The 15,315-nt window shown below is 42.4% G+C and overlaps 1 protein-coding gene across 1 annotated transcript in view; it reads left to right on the top strand.

Annotated features, from left to right (window-relative positions):
- The window catches only part of Agbl1 (AGBL carboxypeptidase 1), a 773,688-nt gene that overhangs the window by 104,199 nt on the left and 654,174 nt on the right, over window positions 1-15,315 (top strand). Inside the window, exons 10-15 of the mRNA XM_052760219.1 lie at window positions 5,903-6,019; window positions 7,070-7,650; window positions 9,112-9,195; window positions 9,415-9,501; window positions 11,850-11,998; window positions 13,048-13,135. Of these exons, the coding sequence (XP_052616179.1) occupies window positions 5,903-6,019; window positions 7,070-7,650; window positions 9,112-9,195; window positions 9,415-9,501; window positions 11,850-11,998; window positions 13,048-13,135 (1,106 nt within the window). The remainder of the gene's footprint in view (window positions 1-5,902; window positions 6,020-7,069; window positions 7,651-9,111; window positions 9,196-9,414; window positions 9,502-11,849; window positions 11,999-13,047; window positions 13,136-15,315) is intronic.

Raw genomic sequence — 15,315 nt, 5'->3', positions numbered from 1 at the left:
AGAAGGCACAGATACTGCTGCTGGTTTTGCAGATGCCATTTTTATCTTGCTATATCTAGTTCATAGTCTGTTTGTAGAATCAGGTCTATTGATTATGATCCAAATATTCTATCTGACAGAATCATGCTTAGGGTTGGTGTATTTAATAAGTGCATAGAAGGATGTTTTAGGAAACATTCTGCTAGACCTGAAGTGTCTTCATAAATCTATTTTCTTATCCCCTGTCCATTCTGCACAGGGTTGCAGGCCTGTGCATTCCCATTCACACCTATGTGAATTAGTCTTTCTTACCTTGCAATGTGTGCAGCTCAGTTCCCAAAGAAGTGATGCTCCTGGTTCCCTCTCACACAATGGTCCATGAAAGGGAGGTCACTGAACTATTTTTTTTAAATCAAAGTTCACATAGTAATTATTTTATATTCTTGGAGCCACATGTTCTTTGTTTCAATGACTCAGTTTGCCATCACAACACAAAAACTGCCATCCCCACTATCTGAGTGAATGGGTATGGCTGTTTTTCAGTCTGAAGAACATAGTTTGTTTATAGCATTTTTTTTTGTGATAGGCATTTTAAACTTTATCATTGTTTGACTATTGACTGGATATTTCTTATTAGGGGGTTTCTTACGTATTGTCGGATGCTTCACAGCATCCCTGTTCTCTGTCCCTCATCACCCGTAGCATCCATCACTTTACCCCTCATTCGTGAACCAAAAATAGCTCTAGGGACTGCCGACCACTCCTCACTGACAGCCGTCCTCCTCAAAAAGTGATAGTTGGTCTATGAGCTATCATTCTGTCTCCACTTCTCCTGCTGCTGTAGGTAGTGTTGGGTAAGTTTCTCCATGTATAGTTCCGTAATTTTGTCATCTGTAGCATAAGATCCAAGAGACAGTCCAAGAGGTGAAATTCAAACTTGAAAACTCTTCTGTGCCAGCAAGATGGCTCAGCAGATAAAGGCGATTGCTGCAAAGCTTAATGATCTGAGTTCGATCCCCAGAACCCACAGGTCAGAAGGCAAGAACCATCTTTCCCAAGTTGTCCTCTCACCTCTGTGGATGCACACATTCACGTGTGTGCATACATGCATGCACATGTACACACATACACACAGGCATAAACACACGCATATGCATCCCCTCACATGCACCTACAGACACAGGCGGCCCCCATCCTCTCACATGCAGACAGACAGAGAGACAGACACTTTTTGTATAAAATGTTATACAAAAATAAAAGAAACAAGTCCCTCCCTCTCTTCTTCTCCCCTTTCCCCTTCCTTCCTTCTCTTCTCCCTTCCTCTGTCCCCTTCTGTCCTTTCCTGGAGAGAGGTTTTGGAGTTCTCTGTCCGAGCAGTCTCTCACCTTGCTGATGGTGGTGGCAGACATCTAGGGGCTATCTCTCAGTCCCATCTCTGGGCGTAGACTGCTATTGACAGTCTGACGGTCCCAGGGTTTTGTTGATAAATAGAATCATTTCTGAAGTCATCAGTAGCAAATTGGTTCTTTGCTGTGCCTTGGCCACGCAGGCCTATAGAGTACGTGCAGAATCATTTGAATAATACTGGGCTGCTGCAGTCATTCATCAATGCCACCTTCCACTCCCCTCTGGCTTGCACTCTGATAACTGGATGTCTGATGCACTGTCAGTTGCCTCTTGTATCTGACGCAGGGGGGACACAGTAGATGACAGGCCTGAGTCCACACAGCTAGCTAGAGTGGGAGGGGGTCCTGATACTTTCCCCAACTCCACTCTGGAGAGGATGGAAGGGTAGGAGGGAGTGGAGACTAAACAAATAGGAAAATCCCACTGAGAAAGAAGCAGAAGATAAATCGGTGAGGGCCTGGAAGCTATTCATCAAAGCTTATGGCTGAGGAGAGGATGAGAACTGGGTGTGAATCTGAGCTGTGGAGCCATGGGGTGGCATAGGAATTAGGCTTGCCTTGGGGTACAGCAAGCCTAGGGGAGCTGGCCCTCCAACAATTAGCTTTTCCTTGGTGAACACGGTAGCATTTGCTGCCAATGACGAGGACGAGGAGCCAGGCCTCTTTCTTTTCTACCTACAGAGTTGACCTGGGCCTTTAGCCTGTCATGTTCTCATTTGAAAGTTGCAGATAAATGTGACCTATATCTGAGTAAAAATATTTAAAAGACTACCTTGTGAGTAGGAGGTCTGAGGAGTTAAAAGTTCTGCTCTGATTAGATACTGTCATGGTCAGCATAGGAAAGAGAAACAGCACGTGGAGATAAGGTGTTGGCTGAGCAAACGGTGGGGAGAGCAGAGTACACCGTGCCCTCACGCTCTCCTTCCTCCACTTTCTTCCCTTTTGAATGTCTTTTCTTCCTTTCAGATGCTTTCTTGGTTATGATCCATGTACATCAGACGAAGTTCTGGGGGTTGGTTGTATGATACAAAAAGAAACAAGTTGTGGACTTTTACTACCAGAGTTCACACTGTCGTGAACTTGGGAGTTGTCCTTACTAAAGACCAAATTAGCACTTAGGATTTGAGTAAGCAAGTATGAGGCAGGGCAGGGACAGTGCCCAAGAGCCCCAATTTAAGGAGAAAGGGTCAGAAAATATTGTATAGCTCGAGGAGCTATCAGTATCCTAGGTAACAGGAGGACGCACTAGCAGGTTCGTCCTTAGAGGAGTAGAAACAGCCTTGTACGATATGATGAGGGTTCCCGGAGATGCAACGATCAAGCTGCAGGGTCTTTGTGTGTTTGCGTATGTGTGTTTGTACATGCGTAGATGTGTTTGTGTGCACATGCACACATACGTGTGCAAGTATGTGTGGTTGCATGTGCGTATAGAAGTTAGAGGAGAACATTCAGTGTCTTGCTCTATTTCTCTCTACCATGTTCCATTAAGACACGGTTCCTAGCTGGGCGGTGGTGGCGCAAACCTTTAGTCCCAGCACTTAGGAGGCAGAGGCAGGCAGATCGCTGTGAGTTCGAGGCCAGTCTGGTCTACAGAGTGAGATCCAGGACAGGCACCAAAGCTACACAGAGAAACCCTGTGTCAGGAAAAAAAAAAAAAAAAGCCACGGTTCCTTACAGTTCTGGAAATGAACTGGCAGCCAGCAAGCTCCAGTGATTCTCCTGTCTTTGCCCCCTACAGCACTGGGGTTACAAGCACACATGACCAGGTCCAGATTTTTATGTGGGGCTAGAATCCAAACCCAGGTCTTCATACTTACATAGCAAGTACTATTACCGATTGGGTCATGTCTCCAGGCTCAGCTTCACGTCTTTGTAGAAGAGAAATAGTCTTTCCACATCAATTCTACTTCGCTGTTGTACAAAGAAATCAGTCATTGATGACATATAAATTAATGAGTGCAACTGTGTCCCAATAAAGTCTTATTTACAAAGAAAAGCAGAAGACCACAGTTTGCTAATGCTTCCTGTAGGGCTGCGTGGGTCAATGACCACATGTGGAATCTACTAGGCTGCCATTTATAGATTATATGACACTTTTCACTATAGACACAGCCTTATTCATTGGTAGGGACAGTCTTTCCAATGGCTAGCCATATTGTGTTCTTGTTGAGACCACCCTGGGCCATGACTGAGGGTGGGGAGTAGGACTGACTGACAAAGCTTGTAGAGACAAGAGTAGTAGGTATGGAGGCCTATCTGAATGGTGCCTGAATGTATCATTAAGCCAAACTTAGGAGATTTACTTTTCTTTTGATTTGAGTTTGTAGAAAAATTATGTAATATAAATGGAACATTGCAATTTCTTCTTTTCCACTGGCTCAGAAATATAAGCGTCTATTTCCCACATTTCTTTGATTTAGGCCTTCAGGATTGGCAGGTTTTTCCTTAACTTGACAAATGTGTTTCTATGTGGTAGGTATATGTCCTCTATTTTAGTAAGGATATTTGATCTAGGCTGTGGAAAGGCAGAGAGTTTGGACATTACCATTCTTGGTATGTTTTATTTCTAAGACTCCACAACCCTTGGAAAGCACAAATGTGTTCAAAGTGGAGTCAACATCACCATTAAGCTGTTACAGGATACTGGTCCAGAAGAAAGCATAATTGCTCATATGATTTGTTCCATGAGGAGAAAACTCAGAGTGCCTGTGAACTTTTAACTCCACATAGAGACACAGGCACAGCAGTACAGTCTGTTCCCCAGAAACTGATTACATTGGCCATGCTCCTCTGCCGTCTCTTCTCACATCCCATCTGCTATGATCTTCCTTTTAGCTCCATGCTTCCAGCATCTTCTTTCTGTAAGCAAATTGAATCAGCTCCTTGCGAAAGAATCCTTTTCTTTATATACTGTCCTTTGTGCCTTCTAGATCTCAGTACACCACAGTGACTTCCTTTGTGAGCCTTCTCAGGTCACTCAGTCCCAACAGCTACCCACACTCCAGTCTTTTTTTCCCCCAGGATAATATTTTTATTTTGGAATTTTATATCATACACCCCATCACACTCACTTCCCAGTCCTTCCATGTCTGCCCCCTCCGCCTAATGGCCCCTCCAACAAAACAACAAAAATAAATTAAACAAAACAAAAACAAAAATAAGTCTAATTTGTGCCATCTATCTTCTTACTGGAGCTTGGTGAAACTCTCAGTGTCCTGTCCCTTAAATAGAACTGAGTCCTTCCCTTTTTGCCCCTCTGCTTGAAGGAAGCCATCTATTGTGGAGAGCTATACTTCCACCCCCTTATCACACATTTTAAGAGTTCGCTTTGATGGCTTCTTGTTTAGGTTGCTACTTTTTGAGAGTAGGGTGGGGTTTGGGGTAGGGGTAGGAGTTTCACAGAAGTCTTCCATGCCCCTGTTTCTCAACTGTGCATCTGCAATCATCGATAACACTGCCAAAGTAGCTTCCCTTTGCTTCACAGTCAGCAGGAACACAGATCATGGGCTTCTATCTGGTTTCTGGTGACAGCGCAGACCACAAACATGGTCCTGGTTGTAACAGGTCCTGGACCTAGACAAGGCCCTCGGAAGCAGCCCGGACCACAGACATCAGCATGGTCTCAGGCTGCAGCATAGACCACAGGCATCCACTTGGCCTTGGATGGTAACAGGGACTACAGACATCAACAGAGACCATGACTGCAGTAGGACCATGGTCCCAACCTGGCCCTCGGAGGCAGCACAGGCCTGTACATTGCTATGGCCTCAGGTTGCAGTGCAGGACACTCAGATTAGTATGGCCTCTGGTAGCCACATGGTCTACAGACCTCAACATGGCTTCAGGTGACAGAACAGTCCGTGGACATACGAATGGCCCTCGGTGGTAACATGGGCCACTGACATCAACACAGACCCAGCTGCAGTAGGGCCTCAGACCCAGACACTCCAGTCTTAATGCCAATCTTGTCTCCATCCTCCAGCATTTTCAGGACATTTACCACTTTTAGAAATGACTGTACTCTATTTATTTCTGTCTCAGTTCTCTTACTAAAAGACAAGTCCCACAGGACCATTGGACCTTTGTTCCATCACCATGGACTCTGTAGTATCTAGAGAGACACTTGCTCATAGAAAATGCTCTTTAAATGTTTGTGCATGTGAAACATCCAAACAGCAAAGGTAGCCAGGTAAAAAAGGGTGAGGCAGCAATGATACTATTTATGAACAATACGAAGAATTGCTTATAGCATGTTTTATTGTTTACATAGTTTATTGCATATTTATTTCTGATGAGGGCTAGTAAATGCTGACATACATGCTGAAAAAATGTTATGACCTCATTCTTTTAAGTTTAAAAATATGACCTAGTATATTAAGTTTCCTCCTGGCTGTGCTAGCATTATAATCTAAAGATAAGGAACTCATGGCCTCACCTGGTAAAGAAGCAGATATGTATCTTGTCTTGATACCCTGCAGGGTGGATTTCTTGACTATGACCCATTCTTTGTTCTGTAGGATGATGACTTGGAAACCGATATGAACAAACTGAGTTCTAAACCTGGTCTTGACCGACCTGAGGAGGAGCTGGCACAATATGATGCTATGTGTCCTGAGCTCTCCTGTAGCTTTGAGGTAAGCACAGGCCGTAGTCTACTTCTTGGTGATGCATGGTGTGATCTTTGCAGAACCTGGGAAGCCAAACAGAGGTGTCCAGAGGGATCACAGTGTTCATCACCACCATTGTTCCTAGATCCTTCTGAGAGAAAAGGAGAAGGGAGAAGGATAGTGAGACCAGAACATTTTCAAGGGTCCTAAGGTCTGATACTCTAGGATAGAATTGACATGAAATTACACATTACTTACTATGGCCTGCTGCGTGGGTGTAGAGCCCTGGCTCCACAATAAGAAGTAAATGAAAATTCTGGATGATTTAGGTGTTCTTTTGCCAAATTAGGAAGGTCATCACCGTAGACAGATTGTTAAAGGTCACCATCCAGATTCCAGGCTTTCTGGAATCAGTACAGGCAAATGTACACCTTGGATCTACTGCTGCTAACACAGTGTGCAGTTGCTGCTGCTGCTCTTGCTGATATCGAGCCTTGGACATGCCTTTTGGTCTCTACTATTTTCTTATTGCTTTTAACAAATTATGAGTCTGGCCACATCAAAGGGCAGAGAGAGGCACACATAGAAAGAAGTTGATATATCCTATTTCACTTTAGAAAGCAGAAGATGATCAGTGGTCAAAGTTTCAGTGAAGAAAATTTCAGTTCAGTGTAAAGACTTAAAAAAAACCACGGAATTGTCTTCATATCAAAGGCACTGCCTGGGGGCATAGTGAAAGGCTTTCCTTTGTGTATCACTGGGGCCTCTATAAATGAGATTGTTCTCTCAGACTGTAATTGGATTGGGGGGGCTGCAAAATTTTTTTCAAACTGTATAGAATCATACTAGACCCATCCAAATCCCCTTCTGAACCTGACTTTTGTGTGATTCTGGCATTTGTTTATTCTTTAAGTTTAGGGTTTTTTTTTTCCTCCTTTGGTTAATTCTTTGACTAAATCACAAGGGTTATACTTAGTTTTGAATTCAGACAGCTAGCATAAGGATCAAATTATATTATCTATCTGGAAGGAATTAATTAACCATTAATACAGACCTTTTTCTACTTTGGATTTGAAGGAACTAGAACCCAAATATGGAGATGATTTGACCCTCGAGGACACTCTGTATGCCAATCACAACCACATTCCAAATGCTGCCTCTCTAAGACAACAGTGCTTCAACAAGGAGCCCAGCTCCTGGGGACGAGGAAGAGAAGACACAGTCCACACTTCCATTCTGGACACAGTGAAGTCAGGGAAGTCCAGGATACAGCCGTCTTCCAAACAAAGGCATCTAACAAATGCGAACCGAAGTATACAACAAAATGGCTTGGGGATAGATTCTTCTGGACACGATACCTCTGGCATCCAGGTTTCCCTAGAAGAGGCTGCTTGGGACATAGAATCAATTTCTTCCCCAAGGATAACTTCCTCATTTTCCAACTTCCCTGAGCCGGAGGAAAGCAATGAAGCCACAGAGAAGCTTCTGCACACACATCCCAAGCATACACCTTTCCATGATCCTTGTCTTTATATGGCCCATGCTATGAGAACCAGATCTGCTGTGGGATTTGAGACGATGGCATTTCCTGATTTCTGGGGGCACTGTCCACCTCCCACTGCTCAGCCCATGCTGAATCGCAAATGGGGAGTACAGAGGTGAGGGTGTTACTGAGTTGGAAGTTACAGATTTTCTCTTTTAAATAGTTTTATATATGGAGTGGTTTATATAGATAATCTTCTAACTGTTGGAAAGTGAGCATTAGCCTAGAATACCTTAAAGTCCTTAGGAGACACATAATCTTGCCTCTAAACTGGAGCATTTATTAACCAATTGTGGGTAGGTATGTTTTTCTGGGCAGAGAATTCCTTGGATGATTCTAATATAAACCCTTGAGTCATATCCATGGTAAGCTATCACAACAGGGGGCATCATCCAGTGTTGTCACCTACTGGAACCTTTCCTAAAAGGAATCATTTCAGAAAAACAAGGAATGGATTACTTGAAATCTCTTTTGTATTTACTACAAATCGGAGATTGATTTCTTGTTGATAGAGAAGAATGGCATATTTCTATTCCATAGTTCTAGTGTTTGGAAAGAGTTTTTTCTCTGTCACCGAGGAAGGGGTGGAAAAACACCCCACGTATTCTCCAGGGAGGAAATCTGGAGATTATTCCCAGAATTCAAGAAAGACTGCATTGTCTTTGGATCAGCACAGTGAGATTAAAATTAAATCTGATAAGAGGAAGGAAAACATATTTCTCCTGAGGGAAAATATGGTTATCCATATCTGAAGCCAGTAGAGTCAAATGTACAGACCAGCATCTTTTTTAAATTTAAATTTCATGTCTTCAGCAAATTATTCTTTTGATGGTAGGGTTCAAGAACAGTTCCCACATGAATTCTTGGCTGATCTCACCTCAACATGAATGCCATGCTTAGGCTCCTCAGGCTTAAGATGTTGTGGGTGGTCTGTCCACGTCTTACTTCTGCACAGACCCTCTTCCTTCTCGGTCCAGGCTTTGGGTTCACTTCAGCTCTACCACTCTCCTACCCAATGTCAACAAAATTAATTGGGAATGTGAGGAGAGATAAGAAATCCCCCTTCAACTTCTTCTCTTCCTCTTATTTAAATCTCACGGATACTTTTCTTTTCATTCAGACAGAAGGCTGACTTCAGCCTTAGAGAATAGAGTCCAAGGAATACAAATGTACAGAATAAATATGAAACAGAAGCCTTGTTGGAGCCACCCAAGCTTCAAGGATGCAAATAGTCAATAGTGGTAATTTCTCCCTCAAAGCTCCCTCAGTGCAGAGGAATCTCTTATTCATACAGCCAGAAGAACTTCAGTACCCTTGCCCAGATTCTCTTGATGACTTTCTTCAAGCTATGAATCCCTTAAACAAAATCTGTTTCCTTCCCTTGCATTCCTACTGTTCATGTATCCTTATGCTTTACAAAAGAGGAGAAAGAAGAAGGTTGGTGATGTCTGTACCCCTTGATCCTAAGGCTGGGGCATTGTTAAGCAGCTTTTTTTCTGTGTTTTTCTAGTGACTTCTGAGACTGAGGTAAAGAGTGGGCACTCACACTTACATTGTTTCCAATTTTGTTTTCAAGGATCAAGATCCTTGAGGATGTCCGGAGGTTCCTCCAGCCAAGTGATGTTATAAACAAAGTTGTCTTCAGTTTAGATGAGCCTTGGTAGGTGGTCTTGAACATTCTTGGAATGGGAGGCATGGAGGATTCTGTTAATAGGAGTTAATAGTTGTGTTCCATCTTGGTAATCCACTTTTGTTCTGAAACCTGCATGGTGACTATTCTGTTTCAAACATTAGAAGAGACATCTTATCTTTAAGGAATGTAAAACTGTGTCCAAGCACAGAAATATGACATATTCACATATTCTCTGTTTCCTTAAAGGCCTGTGCAAGGCCCTGTTTCTGACTGCTTAAGATTCTACTCCAAGTTTGAATCAGGAAATCTTCGAAAAGCCATCCAAGTGCGCGAGTAAGTAAGAAGAGCTACAGGTACGGTTTCTGTCAGCACAGGAGAGCAAGTGTCAGCCATTGCTTACCATTATCTGTTTAGTGACCTCATATTGGTAGCTTGAAACCAGATATTATGATAGGATCTTTACCAAGAAAATTGGCAAATGCTACTTATCAATAAAAGTTTTTCTCTCTCATTTTTCAAATGTTTGTCAACAGACAATGAGGGAACCCATTGGCTGATACCTTAGCAAGGTAAACTGTTCACTACATGCATACATATAATTTTGTTCCAAATAGCATTTGCACATTTCAGAGTAAGAGAATCCTCTCAGTACATACTTATGCTTCCATTATGCCAAGACTGGACCTGTAGACACAGAAGGGTACATGACATTCCCTATTCCTTCTTCTACCCCAAAGTATTAATTCAGCAGGGCTGTATTTAGGAGGAAACCACCTTAGATTTCTATCCTCCATTCTAGTGACCTTGCTGTAAACCCCTGGCAAAAGCTGCCAATGAGATTTTGCTTAACAGAAAATGATTCCACAGGCAAGGGCAGATGAGGGATGGACCTAACAAAACTAAAATGAAGGAGTTGCGGTAATCCTTTTACATGCTTCCTTGATGGAACACAATTCTGCCATAGTCTAGTAGACTAGACTTACTAGTTACACAACCCTTTTTCTATAGGCCAACTTCTAGTAAATCATGCCATCTATAATAGTTAATGGTATAGTAGCCGCACATGCTGGAATCATACAACCAGGGCTCCTTTTACCTATTTTCTGGGTGGCCTAGGATAGAGTTGCCTAGCCACTCCATGCTTTTATCTTTTCACTGCAAAATGAGGATAGGAGTAACACCTGCTTTGTAGTTGTTTTGAACAGAATTAATTAGTATGCATAAAACCCGTTGAATAGTGCATGGCACATGGTAAGCACTCAGTCAACGTGGCCTTCTGCAGGGACACATGCTCACCATGACTTTAACATAGCTCAGATTTAACAAGTCACTTTTGAAGTTAATTATTGGGGGAAAGTTATATATGATATGATATTTTTTTTGGTTCTATTTTTGTACACGAACTGCTTCAACAAAACCTGACACATAAGACAGAGACAAGTTAAGTTACTTGGGCTAAAGAAAAAGACAATTACGTCAACTTTGCAACCTACTTCTCCTACTATCAGCCCAGCTTCTACCTGGTCCCATGGCTTCTGTTTGTTTTTGCTTTTCTTACAACAACATTGGAGTTTGTTATGAAAAATTTTAATATAGATTTAGGTATGGAAGGAAGGAGAGAGAGAGAGAGAAAGAGAGAGAGAGAGAAAGAGAGAGAGAGAGGTTGAGCTATACATACCCAAATGTAGGCATAGGTTTCTAAGGAAAGGGAGTCACTGTTTACACTGTTTACACCGTTTCTTATTTCTAAAGTCGAAATCAAAGGACCCAGAAGGTAATAGTTACTTAAGAGTCTCCTAGGTGGATCGTTTTCAGTCTAGAATCTGCCTAAGTTGCTGCCGTGGTCAGTTTTTTTCTCTCTCGATCTGTCTTTGATCAGAGAGCAGACTCCTAAGTAATCAGCTATAGTTTAGAGCAGCAGAGTGAATTGGAAGAAAATAAACATTTTAGTAAGGATTTTTAATGACTACTTTTTTGAGCGAGCACTGTGAGAAGGGTAGATAATAAGAGTCATCGAATTGCTCGTAGGCCTGGCTTACACACCCAGCGGAGTATGCGTCAGTGATTGCATGGTGAGCTCATTGGTGTGGTCCTGACCACCACAGAGCGAGAGGTGGGACTCCATCAGTTAGCTCTGTTCTACTCTCAGATCCTGTTCCAATAATTATCACTAACCAATGTTGTGCTGACTGGTTTTGTGTCAACTTACCACAAGCTGGGGTTATCTGAAAGGAAGAAACCTCAGTTGAGAGAATTCCTCCATAAATTCCAGCTGTAGGACATTTTCTTAGTGATTGATGGGGGAGGGCCCAGCCCATTGTGAGTGGCACCATCCCTGGGCAGGGGGTCCTGGTTCCTATAAGAAAGCAGGCTGAGCAAGTAATGATGAACCAGCCAATAAGCAGCACTCTCCATGGCCTCTGCATCAGCTCCTGCCTCCAGGTTCTTACCGTTTGAGTTCCTGCCCCGACTATGTCCAATAATGGACTATGGTATAGAAGTGTAAGCCTTTTCCTCCCCAACCTGCTTTGGCCATGGTGTTTCATCACAGCAATAGAAATCCTAACTAAGACAAATGTCATTTATCTGGGGTCAGGAATGGGAGAGTATGCATGACTTAGGATAAAAATATCACTTTTTTTTTAAAGGAGCAGCTCCAGCATTTGCTCTTGTTTCTACAGGTTTGAGTACGACTTGTTGATCAATGCTGATGTGAATAGCTCCCAGCACCAGCAGTGGTTCTACTTCAAGGTGAGCGGCATGAGGGCTGCCATCCCTTACCGCTTCAACGTCATCAACTGTGAGAAACCCAACAGCCAGTTCAACTATGGTATGACCTATGAGGGAGCAGGGGGTTTCTGTAGCTACCACGAATGGTGACACTTCTTGATTGTTTGCGTTATTGTCAGAAGCCCTTTTGGGGTCCCAGAAGGCTTGAGGCTGGACTGGTGGTCTTTGCTTGCCTGGGTGGCAGGGCAGTAGCCAGTTAAGGGCATAGTGCAAAAATACAGAAGGACAGTGAGGGCTTCTCACCCTTCCACAGAATGTGAGTAGTGCACACAATACTGCAGTACATTCTGAGGTACACAGTTTTAACTTTGGAGTCTGGAAGGTGCTCTCACTTATTTCTGCTTTTCATCTTCTAAGTAGTGATATTCAGATATTGGTCTGCTTGCTGCAAAACAGGAGAGCTGCAAAACCTACCTGAACACTGCTTTATGTACCCAGAAAACTCTGGAAATGCTTATATCCCGATGATCTACTTGGGGTAGCTCACTTGTAATATATTTGGTGGCTTTGAATGAAGAACAAGTGTGAGTACTACCTTTATTTCATACTGTGTCAGGCCCTGCCTCTATTCCATACTGTCTAGGACAGACACTCATTCCTGAAGAAAGAGAAAATACGAGCCTCGAGTCTTGCATTCATTTCACAAAAGGTGGGGGTTTAAGTGTATGCAGGGCTGCATTCTCTCTGGGGATTTTAAGGAAGAATGCATGTTGTTTTCCTAATTGGAGAGCTGCTTTCCTCACACCCCTTGGCTTATGGCACCTTCCTCTGTAAAGCCAGTAGTAACACAACACCTTTAATGTCTCTGGTCACATTGCTTCTCTGCTCTAGTCAAATCTCTCTTTGCCTCCTCCTGATAAGGACATCCGTGGCTACATTCAAGACCCACAGGGATAATCACCTTGGCTCAATATCTAAATTTAATTAAATTTGCAAAGTCTCTTTCACCATATATAATGAACATTCACAGCACAGCCTTGAGGGATCAAGAACTGGGTGTCTTTGGGGGTCACAATCCAGCCTACTGCTCTGCTCTCCATTTGGCTTCTTTTCTTTTCTTGTGGATTAAGTCTTGCTTTTATTTCGTAGGGATGCAGCCGACCCTGTATTCTGTAAAAGAGGCTCTTCTCGGCCGACCTGCCTGGATACGGACAGGCTCTGAAATTTGTTACTACAAGTATGTCCGTTGGCTTCATGTGATCTGCATGGACATTTGCTCTCAAATTTTTCTTTTTTTTTTCTTTTTTTTTTTCTGTTGCTGTTATAAACATCCACAACCTGTTTGTCTGCCACGCTTGTCAATGCTTGCCCTGAGGTATTTTAGGTTACATGTTACATTAGACCCCTATTCAGTAATTTTGGAATTCCTGGAAAATGATTAGTTTTTCTTCACACGATTGTTAAAACTTTTGAGCTGGGTGGTGGTGGCACATGCCTTTAATCCCAGCACTCGGGAGGCAGAGTCAGGTGGATCTCTGTGAGTTCGAGGCCAGTCTGGGCTACAGAGTGAGTTCCAGAAAGGTGCAAAGCTACACAGAGAAACCCTGTCTCGAAAAAAACAAGAAACAAAAAACAAACAAAAAACCTTTTGAACTTTATCGCTAAGTCTTAGAAGTTACACATACTGAAGCTGTAATTCATGCTTCAAGCCTTGGGTCCTCACCTATTTTCACTGGACTCAGTGAACAGGAAGTCTAGAGGCTGTGTCCTGTCCCTATGCACGTGTGCTCTACTTTTCAAGGGTGCAGGGATATGACTAGATGACAAATGTACACATGCAAGCCTTCTTCCATCGTGAAACAGTTTTGTGTACAAAACAAGACAGAGGGTTGCATTATTCATGTTTATTATTCAATCAACAGCCAGTTTCATCAATTTACTTAGCAGACTTGTGACAAAAACTCAAATTATCCATATTCTTAATGAATTAAATGGATTTGTTATTTACATGCCCATTTTTCTTATATGGAAAATAAAATTCAAATACATAAATAGAGGCTAAGAAATGTTAGGACAGGTAGATTTTACACAATGCCTTTCTAGCTCATTGCTAGATTTCATAAAAATCAATAGGTTAGTGCCTTTTTTTTTTTTTTTTTTTTTTTTTTAGCTAATGCAAGACTTAAAAAGACTCTTTCTAAGATTACAGCAGGTCCCTAACATACTACTAGGAGATAATCTAGCATTTAGGATGATTATCAACATCTAGGAGAAGGAAGGTACATTCACTCAATGTCTCTCTGCTTCAAGACTCTGGGGATGGTATTGACAGGAAAGGTCAGGGGTCCTGTGGTTCTGTTTGGATAAAAGCAGAAATCGCTATAGAGACAACACCAGCCCACTATGCCCAGAGCTGAGCTGACTAACGTTCTGCAATAAAGGAGTTGGCAGCTTCAGTCCTTGATGTATTAAGATATGGATCCAAGCAGCATTTTCATATATTCTTTAGAAGAATAGCAAAATATTACAACTTTGTTGGTTTTTCCGTTCACAAAATGGCAATTACTTCCTGGCCCACTTATCTTAGGACCCCTAGGACTCCTTTTATGGTACAGGGAGATTTAGGTTAAAAATCACCTCAGGGTTGTAGAGTTCACAATTGCCGGGAACAAATATGGAATCTAATTTTTATTGTGTCAGAAATATCTTTTAATTTCCTCTGAAAACAGTTAGTGTCAATAGATGTAAAAGACTTAATATAAAACTTGCTAGGGTCTGAGATAGGAGGATTGCTCAAACCTAAGGTTTTGCATTTTTAAACCAATGGAATAGAGCTCGCCAGTGGGATGCTCTTCTTGGAACTGGGGATTAAGAATAAAGTTCAAGGAGAACAGGTGTCTCCTCAGAGGAGAAAGATGAAGACACATAGCCAAAAGCACAGCTCTGGCCTAAGGGAAGCCAATGTTAATAGCTTTTAGATTCATTAACAAGACAATTGTTATGTGATTAAGGAGTAACAGAGGGGTACGATGAAAACCATGCATGTATAATGTAATTCATTTTTCATATTCCAGCCGTGAATGTAACAGAGATGAATGGATAAGGCTGCTACATTGTGATGCAGTTTGTTTTACAATTATTCACCACAGGATGTTAACACGTTTCCAATAATACGATGTAACAACAGGCTAGATATGTGTAATCTCCATTCGCCCACAGATTACAACACCTCTGTCTATTATGAAATACGTTTACTGAACAACCTCTTCTGCCCAGTTTCCCATCACAATCTGTGAATTGATGTGCTGTAGAGAATTTCTTTGTTTCACTCCTGCGTTTGTTCTCTCTGGGGTGTCAGTCAGGGGGACCCTTACCTCTTTGTTTCCTACTCTTCTCTGTGTTAGGACGAACTCAGAT

Source organism: Peromyscus californicus, unplaced genomic scaffold (genome assembly GCF_007827085.1).
Source record: "Peromyscus californicus insignis strain IS unplaced genomic scaffold, ASM782708v3 Scaffold_4__1_contigs__length_199733344, whole genome shotgun sequence".
NCBI classification, from domain to species: domain Eukaryota; kingdom Metazoa; phylum Chordata; class Mammalia; order Rodentia; family Cricetidae; genus Peromyscus; species Peromyscus californicus.
The sequence above is the reverse complement of the archived record's forward strand: the minus strand, read 5'-3'. Positions and strand labels throughout refer to the sequence as shown.